The sequence below is a fragment of the Rhinoraja longicauda genome, chromosome 5 (genome assembly GCF_053455715.1).
Source record: "Rhinoraja longicauda isolate Sanriku21f chromosome 5, sRhiLon1.1, whole genome shotgun sequence".
NCBI classification, from domain to species: Eukaryota; Metazoa; Chordata; class Chondrichthyes; order Rajiformes; family Arhynchobatidae; genus Rhinoraja; species Rhinoraja longicauda.
The window spans coordinates 79,843,475-79,865,383 of NC_135957.1; the positions used below are offsets into that span (position 1 = coordinate 79,843,475).

Here is a 21,909-nt window from a genome sequence, read left to right on the forward strand (position 1 = left end):
TGCAGCATAGACTATGGTGGGAGATTTTGCATGGAAAGCTTTATATGCCTGAAAGGGTGATGCAAGCAGGTTCAAAGCTAATTAAAATAAAGACAAATGTGATAAAATGCAGGGTTTGGGGCCAAGAGCAGCTGAATGGCACTAATTGGAAAACAATTTCAAAATGCCAGCATAGCACCATGCCATTGAACAGTATCCCTGTCCACTGTTTCACTCTGCATCTACAAAATACCAAGATTTAAAGATTACCCCCCTCTTGCAGGGCTTTTTTTTCCATTAATAAGTCTGGGCAGAAGATTCTGAGCCTCTCAATTGAGTGTATGAACAAATCCCCCAGTTTAAACTTGCAAAGATCTGTTTCTTTGAAGGAGCACCAAAGATATAACTTTATCCCTGGTGAACTCATGTGATCCCAGTTAAGTATCTTGCCACAACAGTGATAGGAAAAGATATCACCAAAATGAATTTATTCAAGGATTAAGGCTTGTTTAATCTCAGTCTTATGCTAAATGCCAACCTGTGATTGTTGGTCATGAAATCATGAACAGTCAACTCCATCCAGTGTTGAATGAACGGAATATATATAAACATAGCACAAAAAGTAAGGAAATTTGTGTTTGGTAGATTATTTCTTTGTTGTAACAACGCTTCTTGGCAATAAATCTTATACCGTTGGAAAGCCTGTTTATTTCCCTTTTAAATGGTGCCACATTTGTAAGGAACATGCATTTGTGGGATGAGCAGCAGAGCTGAGTATATGGGTTGCGCCCACGAAAAATTTGCCAAATCTTCTCTGCCAATGCCAAACAGCTTATTCTGCCATTGACTCTTGTTCGGTGTTGTTTGGTGGATTGGATGATTGAAGTCTGAAGAAACAAGACATATTGGCAATTTAACAATTTATTCATTTAATAAACAGGAGCCACAGTAGCGTGTGGAAGAACCATACACAGCCATAACAGCCTGGCACCTCCTCCTCATGCTGGTCACCAGCCTGGTCACACACTGTTGTGGGATGGCATCCCATTCTTGTCAGCACCTGGGGGTACCAGAAGCTCAAAACAAGAGTCAATAGCAACAGCAGAATAAGCTGTTTGGCATTGGCAGAGAAGATTTGGCAAATTTTTCATGGGCGCAACCCATATACTCAGCTCTGCTGCTCATCCCACAAATGCATGTTCCTTACAAATGTGGCACCATTTAAAAGGGAAATAAACAGGCTTTCCAACGGTATAAGATTTATTGCCAAGAAGCATTGTTACAACAAAGAAATAATCTACCAAACACAAATTTCCTTACTTTTTGTGCTATGTTTATATTTAAGCTATTTAACCATTAGATACGTTATACTCAGGGGTTCAGCTAAAATATTCACACAACGCATGTGTGTCCGTAACAAGGAGTTGAGGTAAATTGACTGGTTGACTGGCGAATAAAACAAAATGCAATGAAAGTGCTAGAGTAACTCAGCGGCTCAGGCAGCATCTCTGGAGAACATGGACAGGCGATGCTTCAGGTCGGGACTCTTCTCTCGACCCGAAACGTCATCCACGGATGCTGCCTGCCGGCTGAGTTATTCCAGCACTATGTTTTTTTAAAAATAAACCAGCATCGGCAGTTCCTTGTGTCCACGTCTGACTCATAGATAAGTGTGTTGCTCAACTTCCTTGCAAACACTTCCCACATGCAATGTCTGCCAGGCCATTCATTTGTTCTTGATTAAAAACAATGACGGGGTTTTTTTGGCAAGTATTTCCGTGCAGACGATCCATTGGCAGGACATACCTTGAAAACGCATTTTAATTGATTGGTTGTGGGTGATAGAAAATCAGAATAGATTTTAATTTTAACCAGGGCTCCATCCAACCAATGAGTAGTGGCACTATTACCACTTATTATGTGGTCAGTTTAATTTATGGCAATATCTATCACACATGCCGGCACGGTGGCGCAGCGGTAGAGTTGCTGCCTTACAGCGCTTGCAGCACCGGAGACCCGGGTTCGATCCCGACTACGGGCGCTGTCTGTACGGAGTTTGTACCTTCTCTCCGTGACCTGCGTGGGTTTTCTCCGAGATCTTCGGTTTCCTCCCACTCTCCAAAGACGTACAGGTTTGTAGGTTAATTGGCTTGGTAAATGTAGAAATTGTCCCTAGTGTGTAGGATAGTGTTAATGTGTGGGGATCGCTGGTTAGCACAGACCTGGTGGGCCGAAGGGCCTGTTTCCGCGTTGCATCACTAAACTAAATGCCTGCCACCTAATAATGGTCATGTTACGATCCTTTTAAGTTGACGACCAGATGGGAACACAGTTAATTTGTGCAAGCTATGCTGTGTGTTTCTCTGCTGAAGGCACAATAATGTTGTTACAATCAAACTGGTCAGACTAGTGTAGATGTGTGGACATCCAGTGTAGATGGGGCATGTTGGTCGGCATGGGAAAGTTGGGCCTATTTCCACGCTGTATGACTCAATGACTAGGTTTAGGTTTAGATTTATTATTGTCACGTGCAACGAGGTACAGAGAAAAGCTTTGACATTCAAACAGATCAGAGATATCACTCATAAATACAATCAAATCAAACTCAAGTACAATAGATAGGGTGAAGGGGAATATGAAGGGAATAGACATGGTAAATGCACAAAGTCTTTTACCCAGGCGGGTAAGCCTGGAAGGTAATGGTTGCGTACAGGTGAGGGGGATATTTGATAGGCAGACGGTTGAACAAAGACCAGAGATAAAAATACATTTGGTGTGAGATAAAAGGATTGAAGAGTGACAAATTGTGAAGTTGGAGGAAGAAATGTCGATAGCAGGCTAGTAATTGTTAAACCAGCGGCAGGGATATTATTGGAGAAGGGATAGGATTTGACAATAGACAATAGACAATAGACAATAGGTGCAGGAGGAGGCCATTCGGCCCTTCGAGCCAGCACCACCATTCAATGTGATCATGGCTGATCATTCTCAATCAGTACCCCGTTCCTGCCTTCTCCCCATACCCCCTGACTCCACTATCCTTAAGAGCTCTATCTAGCTCTCTCTTGAATGCATTCAGAGAAATGGCCTCCACTGCCTTCTGAGGCAGAGAATTCCACAGATTCACAATTCTCTGACTGAAAAATGTTTTTCCTCATCTCCGTTCTAAATGGCCGACCCCTTATTCTTAAACTGTGGCCCCTTGTTCTGGACTCCCCCAACATTGGGAACATGTTTCCTGCCTCTAACGTGTCCAACCCCTTAATAATCTTATACGTTTCGATAAGATCCCCTCTCATCCTTCTAAACTCCAGTGTATACAAGCCTAGCCGCTCCAGTCTTTCAACATATGACAGTCCCGCCATTCCGGGAATTAACCTAGTAAACCTACGGTGCACGCCCTGAATAGCAAGAATATCCTTCCTCAAATTTGGAGACCATTGTGTACATTTGGAAAGACAGGAGCTCTATAGGCATCTGAGGAGGGGAAATCCTCATTAATTTGAATGAGTTTATTTTAAGCAGGGAACTGAGAAGATCGATGAAGGCTGGTCAATAGACATTGTCCTTGTTGTCTTTGGTACGGCATTTGACAAGGTTGTGCACGGTTGACTGATCCAGAAGGCTTAAGGCAAAGAGTAGCTGTGGAAGGATGCTCTTCTGATATGAACTCTGTGACTATTGGTGTGTAGACAGAGAGACACAAAATGCTGGAGCAACTCAGCGAGACAGGCAGCACCTCTGGATAGAAGGAATGGGTGACGTTTCGGGTTCAGACGCTTCTTTGAAGAAACGTCACCCGTCCCTTCTATCCAGAGATGCTGCCAGTCCCGCAAAGTCACTCCAGCATTTTGTGTCTATCTTCGGTATACGCCAGCATCTGCAGTTCCTTCCGGCAGGAGTGGAGTATCGCAGGGATTGCTGCTGGGACCCTTGTCGTTTTCTGATCTATGTATTAACGACATGGAAGTGAATGTAGGAGATGTGATTAGTCTGTTTGCTAATGGCATGAACGTTAGTGGTGCTATGAGTAACAAAAAGGTTTATCTAAGACTATTCAGCCAGATATGGGTCAGATGGAAAGTTAGGCAGAGCATTGTCAGATGGAGTTTAATTCCAACAAGGTGGATTTTAATCATGACAAGTGCAAGGTGATGCATTTTGAGAAGGTAAACAGGGCAGGGCTGATACAGAAGATGGTAAGGTGCTAAGGAATATTGATGAACAGAGAAATCTTGGAGATCAAGTCCATAGTTCCCAGAAAGTGGCAACACAGGTAGATAGGGTGATGAAGAAGGCATAGGCCATATTTTCTTTCATACGTGAAGCAAAAAAGGCAGAGGGGTGAGCTTATAGAGATAGAAAGTCATAGTCATACAGCGTGGAAACAGGCCCTTCGGCCCAACTTGTCCATACCAACCAAAATGTCCCATCTACGCTAGTCCCCTCTGCTAGTGTTTGGTCCATATCCTCTAAAATGTTCCCATCCATACATAAAATAATAAGAGGCATAGATAGAAATAATCTTTTCCCGGTGGTACGGATATCAAAAACAAGAGGGCATAGGTTGATGGTGGGAGGTAGGAGTTTAGTTCAGTTGAGTTTAGTTTACAGCGTGGAAACAGGCCCTTTGGCCCACCGAGTCCGCACCGACCAGCGATCCCTGCACACTAAAGCTATCCTGCACACTCGGGACAATTTACATTGACACCAAGCCAATTAACCTACAGACGTCTTAATTGGCTTCGGCTCACCGAGTCTGCGTTGACCAGCGATCCCCGTACACTAACACTATCCTACACGCACTAGGGACAATTTACACATGCACCAAGCCAATTAACATACATACCTGTACGTCTTTGGAGTGTGGGAGGAAACCGGAGATTCCGGAGAAAACCCACGTGGTCACGAGGAGAACGTACAAACTCCGTACAGACAGCACCCGTAGTCAGGATCGAACCCTGGCCTCTGGCGCTGTAAGGCAGCAACTCTAACTCTGCCACCCCATTTCAAAGGGGATCTGAGTAGAAAGATATTTTTTCACAAAGACATCTAGACTGCGCTGCCAGAGGAGTTGGTGGAGGTTAATTACAATCACTACGTGCATGAGACGTTTAGACAGGCACTGGAATAGGAATAACACAGAAGGATATGCAGTCAAATGGGATGAGTGTAGATGGTGAAAATGATTGGCATGGACATTGTAAAGTAAAGGCCCCTTTCTGTGCTGTTAAAGTCTATGACTCCATTTTGTCCAATTGATTACTCTTTACATGGCAACCAATCTATTGGCATCAAGGACTAAAGAGACATCTACCAGGAATAGGTCAGCTCATTCTTTGGATAGAAAATACTCTTCTCGGCAAATTTCATGAAGCACGACGAATTGTGACAGTCTCAACTACTTTCTTGGTTGGCACAATTCCACCGCAAAACGTTAGCGAAGGACTGCAGCCGCCATAAGCCATTCTGGACCTTTTGCCAGACGATCTGATCTCTTCCGTGGCGAAAAACGTTTTTTTTTGTTTGCTTTCTTCAAAGAATTCGGTATCCTGAGATTGCATTATCAATCGCATTTCTCGCGATAAAACGTAAGGAAATGCACAAATATTCTACCAGCGTTGATCTAGAGCCGCACATCTGGTTGTAGATTCACAACTAACACCCCTTGGAGACTTGGACACCATGTAATTGAACCCTTGACTATAGTGTTCCAAATATAATTGGTCTGAGAGTGTGGTGATTTTCACGGTGTACTTTTTGCCTAGTGATTCGGACCAAGAACGGAACCAGTTGTGCCACCCTGTGCACTTTAACTCCACCACTTTTGTTCCCCCCCACCCCTCCCCAACTACCATCACCTCCACTCCCTCCCTCCCCCCCCCCAACCACTCTTGTCAGGTTCCGAACTAATGCCCAAAGCCCTTTCCACCAGGATCGTGGGTGGCATCTGGTGGTTCTTCACCCTCATCATCATCTCGTCGTACACCGCTAACCTGGCGGCATTCCTCACGGTCGAACGCATGGAGTCTCCCATTGATTCAGCCGATGACTTGGCCAAGCAAACCAAGATCGAGTACGGAGCAGTCACTGATGGGGCCACCGTGTCTTTCTTCAAGGTACGTCTCTGCCGCGCACACCATTACTTTTTCACAAAGACATCTAGACTGCGCTGCCAGAGGAGTTGGTGGAGGTTAATTACAATCACTACGTGCATGAGACGTTTAGACAGGCACTGGAATAGGAATAACACAGAAGGATATGCAGTCAAATAGGATGAGTGTCGATGGTGAAAATGATTGGCAGGGACATTGTAAAGTAAAGGCCCCTTTCTGTGAAAGTCTATGACTCCATTTTGTCCAATTGACATCTCATCTCCAAAGAAAAGTTGAACCGGGGCCACAGTCTAAGGATAAAGGGGAGGCCATTTCAAACTGAGGTGAGACAAAACATTTTCACCCAGAGAGTTGTGAATTTGTGGAATTCTCTGCCACAGAGGGCAGTGGAGGCCAATTCACTGGATGAATTTAAAAGAGAGTTAGATAGAGCTCTAGGGGCTAGTGGAATCAAGGGATATGGGGAGAAGGCAGGCACGGGTTACTGATTGTGGATGATCACGATGAATGGCGGTGCTGGCTCGAAGGGCCAAATGGCCTCCTCCTGTACCTATTTTCTATGTTTCTATGATTCTAAGTTAGGTTAGAGAGACACAAAGCTGTGCATCTGTGGAATTCATTGCCACAGAAGGCTGTGGAGGCCAAGTCAATGGATATTTTGTATGGCAGAGATAGAGTCTTGATTAGTGCGGGTGTCAGGGGTTATGGGGAGAAGGCAGGAGAATGGGGTTAGGAGGGAGAGATAGATCAGCCATGATTGAATGACAGGGCTGAATGGCCTAATTCAGCTCCTAGAACTTAAGAACTTGTGAAAGAGCTAAGTAACGAAGCGCACGATAAGAGTTATTGCCTCACAGAGCCAGAGAACCGGGTTCAATCCTGATTACGGGTGCTGCCTGTACAGAGTTTGTACGTTCTCCCCGTGACCACGTGGGTTTTCTCCTGGATCTCCGGTTTCCTCTCACACTCCAAAGGCATACATGTTTTTGTAGGCTGATTGGCTTGGTATGAATCTATAATTGTAAGTTGTCCTTAGTGTGTGTAGGACAGTGTTAGTGTGCAGGGATTGCTGGTCAGTGCGGACTCGATGGGCCGAAAGGCTTGTTTCCACACTGTATCTCGAAACTGAACTAAATTAAACTCAGCAGGTCAGGCTGAATCTCTGGAGAAATAGCATGGGTGACGTTTCGGGTCAGGACCCTTCTCCGGACTGAAAGTTAGGGGTTTGGTGAAGAGCTGGAGGCAAGAAAAGAGCAGGACAATCAGGGCCCTCAGGCAGGTAGGTCCATTGTTGGCTAGGGAAGATGTGATCTCAAGAGAAACAAAGTGGAGACTGCGGAATTGTTCGACTAAGGAGGAGGGAGGGGGGAGGGGAGGGGAAGATGAGATGAAGTTACTCTTAATTGGAGAATTCAATGTCCGCTGGGTTGGAAGCTACCCACGTTTTGAGAGCCATATCTCTGCCCTGTGTTTTTATATTGTCAAAGTGACACTGATGAATAACATTGAGTAAGCGTCTGCTTGTGAGTCAGCGTCTAACTCCAACAATGGGATAAAGATTAAGGTTTCCGATATATCCAAACATAGTTATGGCTCTGTGACTCATAGTTTCATACAGTGGTTTTTAATCACTTGGTGAATAATACTTTATTTCTTCAATGAAATGCAAAGGAAGAAAAAATTAAGGCACCTTTCCATGGTTTGAATTCTATTTTTGAACGATCATTTCTAAATATGATATACGCTCTAAAAACTGTAGGCAGAAATTACAGTTTGCAGAGACAAGAAAGTTGGCTCTGCATCGAAGATCGCAGAAAGCTGTGGCTCTGTAATGTTAATTTTATGGCCCACGGGCTGGTCACAAGTGGGTCATGGAGTCACGGTGGCACAGCGGTAGAGTTGCTGTCTTACAGCGCCAGAGACCCGGGTTCCATCCTGACTAAGGGTGCTGTCTGTACGGAGTTTGTACGTTCTCCCTGTGACCAGGTGGATTTTCCTCGGGATTCCTGGTTTCCTCCCACACTCCATAGTCGTGCAGGTTTGGAGGTTAATTGGCTTGGTATTATGGTAAATAGACAATAGGTGCAGGAGGAGGCCATTCGGCCCTTCATGCCAACACCGCCATTCAATGTGATCATGGCTGATCATTCTCAATCAGTACCCCGTTCCTGCCTTCTCCCCATACCCCCTGACTCCGCTATCCTTAAAAGCTCTATCCAGCTCTCTCTTGAATGCATTCAGAGAATTGGCCTCCACTGCCTTCTGAGGCAGAGAATTTCACAGATTCACAACTCTCTGACTGAAAAAGTTTTTCCTCATCTCAGTTCTAAATGGCCTACCCCTTATTCTTAAACTGTGGCCCCTTGTTCTGGACTCCCCCAACATTGGGAACATGTTTCCTGCCTCTAACGTGTACAACCCCTTAATAATCTTATACGTTTCCCGTGTGTGTAGGATTGTGTAAGTGCGCGGAGATCGGTAGTCAGCACGGACTCTGTGGGAGGAAGGGCCGGCCTGCTTCTGTGCTGTATCTCTAAACAAAACTAAACTAAACATGTGGGTTCTTGCTAACAAAGGAAGGGAACATGCTTCTTTTTGCCATCAATTGCTAAAGTAGAAATCTGCCATCTTCTATCGAACCTCACTTGGCAAGTTGGGAGACAGCACAGCAGATTCTTTTCCAATCCATTTGGACGATTGGTCTCCAACTACATTGCTGGGCATCTGAGCTGGTTAGTGGGATGCTTGGATCTCAGCAATGCATGGCCGGTGAGTGACAAGTACCTTTAGAAAGAACGTCAGCCATGAAAGACGTTCTTGCCTTAGAGGGAGTACAGAGAAGGTTCACCAGATTGATCCCTGGGATGGCGGGACTTTCATATGAGGAAAGACTGGATAGACTGGGCTTGTACTCGCTGGAATTTAGAAGACTGAGGGGGGATCTTATAGAAACTTATAAAATTCTTAAGGGGTTGGAGAGGTTAGATGCGGGAAGATTGTTCCCGATGTTGGGGGAGTCCAGAACAAGGGGTCACAGATTAAGGATAAGGGGGAAGTCTTTTAGGACCGAGATGAGAAAACATTTCTTCACACAGAGAGTGGTGAATCTGTGGAATTCTCTGCCACAGAAGGTAGTTGAGGCCAGTTCATTGGCTATATTTAAGAGGGAGTTAGATGTGGCCCTTGTGGCTAAAGGGATCAGGGGGTATGGAGAGAAGGCAGGTACAGGCTACTGAGCTGGATGATCAGCCATGATCATATTGAATGGCAGTGCAGGCTCGAAGGGCCGAATGGCCTACTCCTGCACCTATTTTCTATGTTTCTATGTTTCTATGAAAGGAGATGAGGAGGAAACTCTCTAGTCAGAGGGTGGTGAATCTGTGGAATTCATTGCCACAGACGGCTGTGGAGGCCGTCAATTGATATTGTGGAGATTGATCGATTCTTGGCTGCTACGGGTGTCAGGGGTTTATGGGGAGAAGGCAGGAGAATGGGGTTGAGAGGGAAGGACAGATCGGCCATGATTGAATGGCAGTGTAGACTCGATGGGCCGAACCGCTTAATTCTGCTCGTGGAACTTATGAACAGGACCCAGGACGCTACTGCGATTGGTGACTAGACATTATGTATTGCAACTAACATATACCTTCATAATCTCATGTATATACCTTCATAACCTCATGTATACAGCTGCAGAAACCCTCATCCACGCCTTCATCACCTCCCGTCTGGACTATTGCAACAGCCTCCTCTATGGCGCACCCTCAAAAACCATCAATAAACTTCAATACATTCAAAACTCCGCTGCCCGTCTACTCACACACACCTCGATCCGTGACCATATCACCCCCGTCCTTTATAAACTCCACTGGCTCCCCATCCCCCAGAGAATCCAGTACAAAATCCTCCTCATGACCTACAAAGCCCTCCATAACCTGGCCCCATCCTACCTGACCGACCTCCTCCACAGGCACACTCCCACCTGCACCCTTCGCTCTGCCGCTGCCAATCTCCTATCCCCCCACATCCGGACCAAACTCAGATCCTGGGGGGACAGGGCTTTCTCCATCGCTGCTCCCACCCTCTGGTACTCACTACCCCAAACCGTTAGAGACTCCTCCACACTCACCACATTCAAAACATCACTGAAGTCTCACCTGTTCAGTACTGCCTTCAACCACTGAAGGTCACCTCACCTTCTGTCTCCTTTCTCTGTTCATTTATTTATTTACTTATTTATCTATTTATTCATTTCCCTATGCTCTCAAAATCTCTGTAAAGCGTCTTTGAGTATATGAAAAGCGCTATATAAATAAAATGCATTATTATTATTATTATATGGGTGACAGGCTGATCTTTTGGTCTGAAGAAAGAGAATGCACTGTTTTCAGCAGTGGACAGGCATAGGTTCATCAATCACAAGAGTAGAAGACTGAGGGGGGATCTTATTGAAACTTATAAAATTCTGAAGGGGTTGGAGAGGCTAGATGTGGGAAGATTGTTCCCGATGTTGGGGAAGTCCAGAACCAGGGGTCACAGCTTAAGGATAAGGGGGGAGTCTTTTAGGACCGAGATGAGAAAACATTTCTTCACACAGAGAGTGGTGAATCTGTGGAATTCTCTGCCACAGAAGGTAGTTGAGGCCAGTTCATTGGCTATATTTAAGAGGGAGTTAGATGTGGCCCTTGTGGCTAAAAGGATCAGTGGGTATGGAGAGAAGGCAGGTACAGGTTACTGAGCTGGATGATCAGCCATGATCATATTGAATGGCGGTGCGTACAGGCTCGAAGGGCCGAATGGCCTACTCCTGCACCTATTTTCTATGTCTCTGTGTAGAATTGATCTAGGTTGAAAACTAGGAAACCCAGGTTGAAGAATAACACAGGGAATAATGATATTGAAGCCTCTGATTAAAATTATCTCACTCGGCTCTTCATTTCCCCAAAGTACCCATCTTCAACCAGGAACATTCATTCTCAAACCAATACCACAGGACAGTTATTAACAGGGACAAATAAGTAGCTACACATTCCTGATTGCTTTCACTAAAGAGTACTCTTCACCATGGGTTCTGCAGAGAAATGTCAACTTGATGAGCCTCAAGCTCGAGAACTGGTACGCGAATGCACTCATTTTGTATATTAATGTAATTACACAGTGATATTTTTAATTACAGCCTGTAATCGGGTTCCAAGAAAATGCCAATAGATCAATCAACTTGTTTCACCACTAGATTTTTTTACCCCCTCCCAAGTCTGTTTTAAATGAATCAATCAACATTAACCAGTCTTCTTTGCATATTTGCTTTCTGGCAAGGTATCAAATCTTTGGCTTTCCTTCAGCCTTAATTTGGTCATCTTGACTCTGATGTTTTGATATCTGCTCAGAAATGCTGATAACTATTGGAAATTGGAGAGTCTAATTCAGAAGTCAATTGACTAGTCTCTCTAATGCTTGCAGTCTCTTCTGTTCAGTGTTTTAAAGCCTAACCTTTTTACGTGAAGAAATGATCAGTCTGTCCTTGTAATTTGTATCCCCAAGTTGCCAAGCATTTTAGCCCCCCCTTCCAATTCCCACATTGGCCTTTCTGTCCTGGGCCTCCTCCACTGTCAGAGTGAGGCCAGACGCAAATTGGAGGAACAGCACCTCATATTTCCCTTGGCCAGCTTACATCCCAGCGGTACGAATATTGATTTCTCTAACTTCATGTAACCCTTGCATCCCCTCTCTCTCCGTCCCTCCCCCACCTTAGTTGCCGTACTAGTTTCACTGTCTGTGTAACTCGTTATCACCTACCCCACAGCTAACAATGGACCATTGTGGGTTCCACCTTAGACAATAGACAATAGGTGCAGGAGGAGGCCATTCGGCCCTTCGAGCCAGCACCGCCATTCAATGTGATCATGGCTGATCATTCTCAATCAGTACCCCGTTCCTGCCTTCTCCCCATGACTCCGCTATCCTTAAGAGCACTATCTAGCTCTCTCTTGAATGCATTCAGAGAATTGGCCTCCACTGCCTTCTGAGGCAGAGAATTCCACAGATTTACAACTCTCTGACTGAAAAAGTTTTTTCTCGTCTCAGTTCTAATTGGCCTACCCCTTATTCTTAAACTGTGGCCCCTGGTTCTGGACTCCCCCAACATTGGGAACATGTTTCCTGCCTCTAACGTGTCCAACCCCTTAATAATCTTATACGTTTCGATAAGATCCCCTCTCATCCTTCTAAATTCCAGTGTACCAGTCCAGATCAACCTTTCTGTTGATCATCGTAACTTTGTTTGCATATCTTTCATTCATTTGTCCTAAATCTCTCTATATCACCGTATATATCTCCCGTCCATATCTCCCTCCCCCCCCCCCCCCCCCCTCCCCCCACATACGCAAGTCCCCCAATAAATTCACAGTTTCCTTTTGCACCTTCGTGTGTCAAGGGTTATGAGGAGAAGGCAGGAGAATGGGGTTAGGAGAATCAGTGACATGCCATTCTGTTCCACATCTGACAGCACAAAGACTGTTCACCATCTACAAGCACAAATCGCTGCGTTGAATCCACAATGGATATTTTTAAGGTGGAGGTTGTTAGGTATCTTGTTGATCAGTAAGAGTGACAGGGGCTATGGGGAGAAAGCAGGAGAATGGGGTTGAGAGGGCAATTTCGATCAGCCATGATTGAATGGCGGAGTAGACTTGATGGGCTGCCCGGCCTCATTCTGCTCCTATTACCTATGACCATCCCCTCCTCTATCCCATTGTTATGGATTGTTTGAATCCCATGCTAAGCATCACTCTCTTTGATGTATTCCACCTCTTTGTTCTGTAAGTTCCTTGTTAAAATCCAGCACTTTGCTAAACCTTTGATTGACTTCACCTTTGGCTTGGCATCTAATTTGTACTAATTGAACCCCAGGGACAAAGAGACATATCCATTGAGTGATACAGCGTGGAAACAGGCCCTTCGGCCCAACTTGCCCACACCGACCAACAAGCCCAATCTACACTAGTCCCACCTGGCTGCGTTTGACCCATATCCCTCAAAACCTGTCCTATCCATGTACCTGTCGAAGTGTTTCTTGAATGTTGCGATAGTCCCTGCCTCAACTTGTATACACTGGAATTTAGAAGGATGAGAGGAGATCTTATCGAAACGTATAAGATTATTAAGGGGTTGGATACGTTAAAGGCAGGAAACATGTTCCCAATGTTGGGGGAGTCCAGAACAAGGGGCCATAGTTTAAGAATAAGGGGTAGGCCATTTAGAACTGAGATGAGGAAAAACTTTTTCAGTCAGAGAGTTGTGAATCTGTGGATTTCTCTGCTTCAGAAGGCAGTGGAGGCCAATTCTCTGAATGCATTCAAGAGAGAGCTAGATAGAGCTCTTAAGGATAGCGGAGTCCGGGGGTTTGGGGAGAGGGCAGGAACGGGGTACTGATTGAGAATGATCAGCAGTGATCACATTGAATGGCGGTGCTGGCTCGAAGGACCGAATGGCCTCCTCCTGCACCTATTGTCTATTGTCTATTAACTACCTCCTGCGACAACTCGTTCCATACACTCACCACCCTTTGTACAAAAAGGTTATCTCTCAGGTTCCTATTAAATCTTTCCCCCTTCACTTTAGATCTGTGTCCTCTGGTTCTCGCTTCCCCTACTCTGGGCAAGAGACTCTGTGCATTTACCCAATCTATTCCTCTCACAATCTTGTACACCTCTTTAAGATCACTCCACATCCTCCTGCACTCCAAGGAACAGAGTCCTAGCCTGCTCAACCACCTCCGCCTAGCTCAAGCCCTTGGGTCCTGACGATCTTTTCTCCACCCTTTCCAGCTTGACAACACCTTTCTGATAACACGGTGACCAAAACGGAACACAGTACTTGAAATGTGACCTCAGCAGTGTCTTGTACAACTAGAACATGACTTGTGTTAAGTCCCTCTTGCACTTTGTGTTTCGCTCAAGATTCCAGCATCTGGCGTTCCTTGTATCTTCAAAGCATAAACGCATCGGTGTTTCAGAAATGTCCTGAGGCACAATACGTAAAAACAAATTACTTTGATGCCATTGCTGTTGTTATTCACATAAAACATAGCACTCAGTGGTACAGGAAAAATGCTCCCAATGTTGGGGGAGTCCAGAACCAGGGGCCACAGTCTAAGAATAAAGGGGAGACCATTTCAAACTGAGATGAGGAAAAACCTTTTCAGTTGTGAATTTGTGGAATTCCCTGCCACAGAAGGCAGTAGAGGCAAATTTACTGGATGAATTTAAAAGTGACTTAGATAGAGCTCTAGGGGCCAGCGGAATCAAGGGGTATGGGGAGAAGGCAGGCACGGGTTACTGATTGTGGATGATCAGCCATGATCACAATGAATGGCGGTGCTGGCTCGAAGGGCCGAATGGCCTCCTCCTGCACCTGTTTTCTATGTTTCACTGTGTACAATCTTGTCGCTGAGCGGTTCCACATGTGTCACAAGAGTTGTTACGAATTCAAATTTACTCCTGGTTTCTGTTCATTCCATTTGCCGCTAATAACAAACCAGATGTTGCCAGGACTAGAGGATCTGAGCTATAGGGAGAGGTTGAGTAGGCTGGGACTCTATTCCTTGGAGCGCAGGAGGATGAGGGGTTATCTTAAAGAGGTGTACAAAATCATGAGAGGATTAGATCGGTTAGATGCACAGAGTCTCTTGCCCAGAGTAGGTGAATCGAGGACCAGAGAACATAGGTTTAAAGTGAAGGGAAAAAGATTTAATAGGAATCTGAGGGGTAACCTTTTCACACAAGGGGCGGTGGGTGTATGGAACGCTGGTGTGGGGATCACTGGTCGGCGCGGACTCGGTGGGCCAAAGGGCCTATTTCCTTGCTGTATCTCTAAACTATAGCAACTAAACTGAACCCTACGACTGCTCCATCAAAGATGTGTCATGATTGAGTGAGCCATATGAGCCTTTGGGTGCTTGGGGCGGGTTGTAGTATCTTAATGGGTCAGGCAACATCTCTGAGGAACAAGAATAGGTGGCTTGTCAGGTGAAAGAAGGGTCTCAACCTGAAATGTCGTCTATCAATGTTCTCCAGTTACTCCAACGCTTTGTGATTTTTGACAATGAACTAGTCACAGCCTCACATCATGTTTTTTTGGGACAGTTCAAAAGACATTTGGACAGGCACACGGATGCCTGGTGTGGGCCAGTTGGGCCGAAGGGCCTGTTTCCACACTGTTTCACTCTATGATAGGACAGATTTAGAGGGATATGGGCCAAACACAGGCAGGTGTGACTAGTGTAGATGGAGAATCTTGGTCAGTGTGGGCAATTTGGGCCGAAGGGCCTGTTTCCACACTGTATCACTCTATGATAGGACAGATTTAGAGGGCCAAACACAGGCAGGTGGGACTAGTATAGATGGAGAATCTTGGTCAGTGTGGGCAAGTTGGGCCGAAGGGCCTGTTTCCACACTGTATCACTCTATGATAGGACAGATTTAGAGGGCCAAACACAGGCAGGTGGAACTAGTGTAGATGGAGAATCTTGGTCAGTGTGGGCAAGTTGGGCCGAAGGGCCTGTTTCCATGCAGTGTAACTCTCTGACTCACTAACTTTTGTTACTGAGCATTGCAAACTCTACTTCTGTAATTGGTTGCCATTAAATCTATTTTTGTTAAGAAACCCTATTTTTGTCACATATTCCATCCAGTAAATACTACACCTGTTTGGACAATGATAAAGTTTAAATCTGTCGCGTAGTTCCATAAACTAGTTCTGTGGCAGGCTGGAGTTGTTATTAGTTCTAATCTTCCTCCTGCAAACACAAGGCTGTTGTCATATTTATTGTATTAGGCAATAAAAACCGTTGCTCGCTTTCCTTTATGAAGGTGCTCTCCTCTGCTAAACAAACATATTTATCATAAATATCTGTTCTTGACTCCTCATGGATCTAAAGATAAGCCTTCCGTTTTCCTGAGTAATGAAGCTTAAGATGAAGAAAATTCGCTCGCATGCAATATAAAACTGTAAACCCAAAATGGAGTGATATTGTACAGTTATCTGGTCGAGATTTAATTTCCTTTGTGAAAAGCAATGATGGATCTGATTTTACACGAAACGAGGAAATGCAGATGCTGGCTTACCAAAATAGACACAAAGTGTCTTAGAGTCATGAGTGTGGAAGCAGGCCCTTCAGCACAACTAGTCCACACCGGCCAACGTGTACCAGCGACACTAGTCCCACCTGCCCGCGCGTTTGGTCCATATCCCTCCAAACCTGTCCTATCCATGTACCTGTATAACTGTTTCTTAAATGTTGGGAGTGGCCCTGCCTCAACTACCTCGTCTAGCAGCTTGTTCCATACACCCACCACCCTTTGTGTGAAAAGGTTACCCCTCAGATTCCTATTAAATCTTTTCCCCTTCACCTTAAACCTGTCCTCTGGTCGTAGATCTCCCCAACTCTGCAAGAGACCCTGTGCATCTACCCGATTTATTCCTCTCATGATTTTATTCACCTCTATAAGAACACCCCTCATCCTCCTGCGCTCCAAGGAATTGAGTCCCAGCCTACTTAACCTCTCCCTATAGCTCAGACCCTCTAGTCCTGACAACATCCTCGTAGGTACTAGAGTAACTCAGCGGGTAAGGTAGCATTCAATGATTCAATGATACTTTATAGTCACATGTATTGCAGCACAGTGGCGCAGTGGTGTTGAGCTACTGCCCAATGGTGTCGGAGACCCGGGTTCAATCCCGACTACGGGTGCTGTCTGTACGGAGATTGTACGTTCTCCCCGTGACCTGCATAAGGTGGGGGGGGGGAGGTGGGGGGGGGGGGGGGTAGGGGGGTGGAGAAACCTTGAGGAGAGAGGGGGCAGGACAAAGACTGGCAAGTGATAGGTGGATACAGGTGGATGGGGGTTTTCGACACGTTCCAGGTGGTTGGACAAAGGCCAGAGTTGCAACGACTAATGGTGTGAGACAGGGAGAGAAGAGTTCGGTTCAGTTTAATTTATTGTCACGAGAGATGGGCAGGAGTAAAGACCTGAGCGACTTTGACAAGGGCCAAATTGTTATGGCCAGACGACTGGGTCAGAGCATCTCTGAAACGGCAAGGCTTGTGGGGTGCTGCTAAAGGATCTGCTGCTAATGTTTTGGTGCCAGATACCACAGGACACCTTCAGGGGTCTTGTAGAGTCCATGCCTCGTCGGGTCGGCGTTGTTTTGGCAGCACACGGAGGACCAACAGCATATTAGGCAGGTGGTCATAATGTTTTGGCTCATCAGTGTAGATCATACGCAGGCAGAAAAGATTAGTTCATAAGTAACAGGAATAGAATTAGGCCATTTGGCCCATCAGGCCTACCCCGCCATTCACTCATGGCTGATCTATCTTTCCCTCTCAATCCCATTCTCCTGCCTTCTCCCCATAACCCCTGACACCCGTACTAATCAAGAATCTGTCGATCCCTGCCTCTCAAACATCCATTGACTTGGCCTCCACAGCCGTCTGTGGCAATGAATTCCACGGATTCACCACACTTTGACTGAAGAAATTCCTCCTCATCTCCTTCCTAAAGGAACGTTCTTTTATTCTGAGGCTGTGACCTCTTGTCCTGGACTCTCCCACTAGTGGAAACATCCTCTCCACATCCACTCAGTCCAAGCCTATTAGGCCGATGAATGTTCGGCCGAAGGGCCTGTTCCTGTGCTGTACTGTTCTGTACATTCTATGAGCGCGCGTGCTAGATGCGTGCTAGGGTTTGGACACGTTAGAGGCAGGAAACATGTTCCCAATGTTGGGGGAGTCCAGAACAAGGGGCCACAGTTTAAGAATAAGGGGTAGGCCATTTAGAACTGAGATGAGGAAAAACTTTTTCAGTCAGAGAGTTGTGAATCTGTGGAATTCTCTGCCTCAGAAGACAGTGGAGGCCAATTCTCTGAATGCATTCAAGAGAGAGCTGGATAGAGCTCTTAAGGATAGCGGAGTCAGGGGGTATGGGGAGAAGGCAGGAACGGGGTACTGATTGAGAATGATCAGCCATGATCACATTGAATGGCGGTGCTGGCTCGAAGGGCCAAATGGCCTCTTCCTGCACCTATTGTCTATTGTCTATATGAACAAACTCGACCAAAGTATGTGTTTTTGATGGCTTAAGCAAAATTGAGTCCCGTTGATAGTTTTTAAAAAACAACTTTATTTAAATGCTGTACTTAATTGGAGTTCTCTGTTTATGGGTGGCTGTAACAGAGTACCCTGGCGATGTCAAATGAAAGCAATTACAGTGAATCCATACACATTATCTCCCAAAGCCACATTGAATATTTGGTACTCTGTTTATAAGAATTACTGGACATTTACTCATCTCCTTAGAAAATTGATCCGTAAAACAATGTATGCTACACCCTTTTATTCTGAAGCAGACACGCTTTTTGACATTGGGTTTCAGACCAAGAATGCGCTCTGAGAATCCACTCTGGGGAAAAAAAATAATAACGTCATTAATTAACATTGTTAAATATTGCAGGATCCTCAAAATGATCTGCAGAATGCTATTAAAGGAGAATTTGATTCAAATTATAGAAATGGCATGATTGAAAGTAGTTAACCATGGAACGCGAGGCGTAATTCGTTTTCATGAATTTCTTCAATTAAAACTATTTTTAACCATTGTTTCACTGCATTGTCTAATGTACTGCGCAACAGACAGACAGAGAGAGAGAGAGAGAGAGAGAGAGAGAGAGAGAGAGAGAGAGAAAGACACGGGTGAAATGGTGCAAGGCTTCACTATCGAACTGAGCACTGATGCAGATGGACACACAATGCTGGAGCAACTCAGCGGGTCAGGCAGCATCACTGGAGAAAAGGAATGGGCGACGTTTCGGGTCGAGACCTTTCTTCGGGACACGTCTTCAAATTCTTCAGACTGAAGACGGGTCTCAACCCGAAACGCCACCCATTCCTCTTCTCCAGAGATGCTGCCTGACCTGCTAAGTTACTCCAGCATTTTTAGACAATAGACAATAGACAATAGACAATAGGTGCAGGAGTAGGCCATTCGGCCCTTCGAGCCAGCACCGCCATTCAATGTGATCATGGCTGATCATTCTCAATCAGTACCCCGTTCCTGCTTTCTCCCCATACCCCCTGACTCCGCTATCCTTAAGAGCTCTATCTAGCTCTCTCTTGAATGTATTCAGAGAATTGGCCTCCACTGCCTTCTGAGGCAGAGAATTCCACAGATTCACAACTCTCTGACTAAAAAAGTTTTTCCTCATCTCTGTTCTAAATGGCCTACCCCTTATTCTTAAACTGTGGCCCCTTGTTCTGGACTCCCCCAACATTGGGAACATGTTTCCTGCCTCTAACATGTCCAACCCCTTAATAATCTTATACGTTTCGATAAGATCCCCTCTCATCCTTCTAAATTCCAGTGTATACAAACCTAGTCGCTCTAGTCTTTCAACATATGACAGTCCCGCCATTCCGGGAATTAACCTAGTAAACCTACGCTGCACGCCACAGATTTAGTTTATCTTCGATGTAAACCAGCATCTGTAGTTCCTTCCTTCATATCCCGAGCAGACCTGCAGATGTTTTAAGTAACTCCTGGTGAAGACAACGTGGCAGAAACTTAACACAAATGAATCATCCATTATAACTTCTAATGCATTATATATGGATGCTGGATAATTAGGGCCATGGAGTCATGCAGCATGGAAAAAGGCCGTTCTGCCCAATTTGCCCACACCGACCAACATGTCCCATCTACACGAGTCCCACCTGCCTGCGTTTGGCCCATATCCCTCTAAACCGACCCTACCCATGCACCCGTCTAAATGTCTCTTGAACGTTGCGATAGTACTTGCAAGCCTTGCAATAGGACCTACAATTATCAAATAAGCAGCATACTGATGTATTCCATCTACTTTTTTAAACAAATCCAGGGCAGCAGAGGGACTGGCTATTTTTTATTTCCGGCTCAATCTCTATATTTAAGCTGCTTGAAAATTAACACACATTTACAGAGGGAAAATAAGATGCATGGACTGTCAAGATAGAACCTGAAATTCTATTTTTAAATTACAGACCTATTTTTATTTATACAGGCTGGTTATTAAAACCCATTTACATTTGCAAAGCATTCTGAAAAATTAACTATTTGTAATATCTTTTTTTTTAAATTGTCCCTAGTGCGTGTAGGATAGTGTTAATGTGCGGGGATCGCTAGGTGGCACGGACTCGGTGGGCTGAAGGGCCTGTTTCCGCACTGTATCTCTAAATCTAAAATCTAAAAATCTATTTAAGGATTTTGAATGGGAAAAAAAGGAAAAGGTTTGTTTTGGGATTGGGTTCAGGTCAAGGTTTAGGTTGATAATTGTCAGATGTACCAATTACAGTGAAAAACGTGGTTTTGCATGCTATCCAATCAATCAAAACTATACAGAATTTAGTTTAGTTTAGTTTAGAGATACAGCACGGAAACAGGCCCACCGGGTCCGCGCCGCCCAGCGATCCCCGCACATTAACATTATCCGCTACCCACTAGGGACTATTTTTACATTTACCAAGCCAATTAACCTACAAACCTGTACGCCTTTGGAGAGTGGGAGGAAACCGAAGATCTCGGAGAAAACCCACGCAGGTCACATGGAGAACGTACAAACTCCCTGTTCCCAATGTTGGGGGAGTCCAGAACAAGGGGCCACAGTTTAAGAATAAGGGGTAGGCCATTTAGAACTGAGATGAGGAAAAACTTTTTCAGTCAGAGAGTTGTGAATCTGTGGAATTCTCTGCCTCAGAAGGCAGTGGAGGCCAATTCTCTGAATGCATTCAAGAGAGAGCTAGATAGAGCTCTTAAGGATAGCGGAGTCAGGGGGTATGGGGAGAAGGCAGGAACGGGGTACTGATTGAGAATGATCAGCCATGATCACATTGAATGGTGGTGCTGGCTCGAAGGGCCGAATGGCCTCCTCCTGCACCTATTGTCTATTGTCCGTACAGACGGCACCCGTAGTCGGGATCGAACCCGGGTCTCCGGCACTGCATTCGCTGTAAGGCAGCAACTCTACCGCTGCGCCACCGTGCCACCCTAAATTAGGAACAGCACAGTGGAGCAGCGGGTAGAGCAGCCACCTCACAATGCTGGAGACCCAGGTTCAATCCTGACCTCGGGTGCTGTCTGTGTGGAGTTTGCACGTTCTCCCTGCGACCAAGTGGGCTTCCTCCGGGTGCTCCGGTTTCCTCCCACATCCCAAAGACGTGCAGGTTTGTAGGTTAAGGACTCCGTAAATTGCCCCTAGTGCATAGTGAGTGGATGTGAAAGTGGGATAAGGTAGAACTAGTGTGAATGGACGATGGATGTTCCGCGTGTACTCGGTGGGCCGAAGGGCCTGTTTCCATGCTGTATCTCCAAACTAAAGTAAAGAAAAACTAAGTACAATCAAGCCAAACTCAAGTACAACAGATGGTGGTGGATATATGGAACGAGCTGCCAGAAGAGGTAGGAAGATGCTGCCTGACCCGCTGAGTTACACCAGCATTTTGTGATGCCAGAAGAGGTCGTTGAGGCAGGAACTACCGCCACATTCAAAAGACATTTGGACGGGTAAATGGACGGGACAGTTTTAGCGGGAGATGGGCAGGTGGGAGATGGAGCATTTTAGTCTGCATGGGCAAGTTGACCCAAAGGGCTTTGACTCGATTACTGTATGACTCTTTGATTCTACGACTTGATCAGATTACATCTCTGGCTTCATTTAAATTAGACCTCCAAAATATTTAGACTGGTAAACTATACTAAACTAAGTTAAAGGTGCATGGATAAGG

At 45.5% G+C, this 21,909-nt stretch overlaps 1 protein-coding gene across 1 annotated transcript in view; it reads left to right on the plus strand.

Annotated features, from left to right (window-relative positions):
* The window catches only part of grik2 (glutamate receptor, ionotropic, kainate 2), a 463,075-nt gene that overhangs the window by 394,202 nt on the left and 46,964 nt on the right, over positions 1 to 21,909 (plus strand). Inside the window, 1 exon segment of the mRNA XM_078399849.1 lies at positions 5,881 to 6,098. Coding sequence (XP_078255975.1) covers positions 5,881 to 6,098 — 218 coding nt within the window.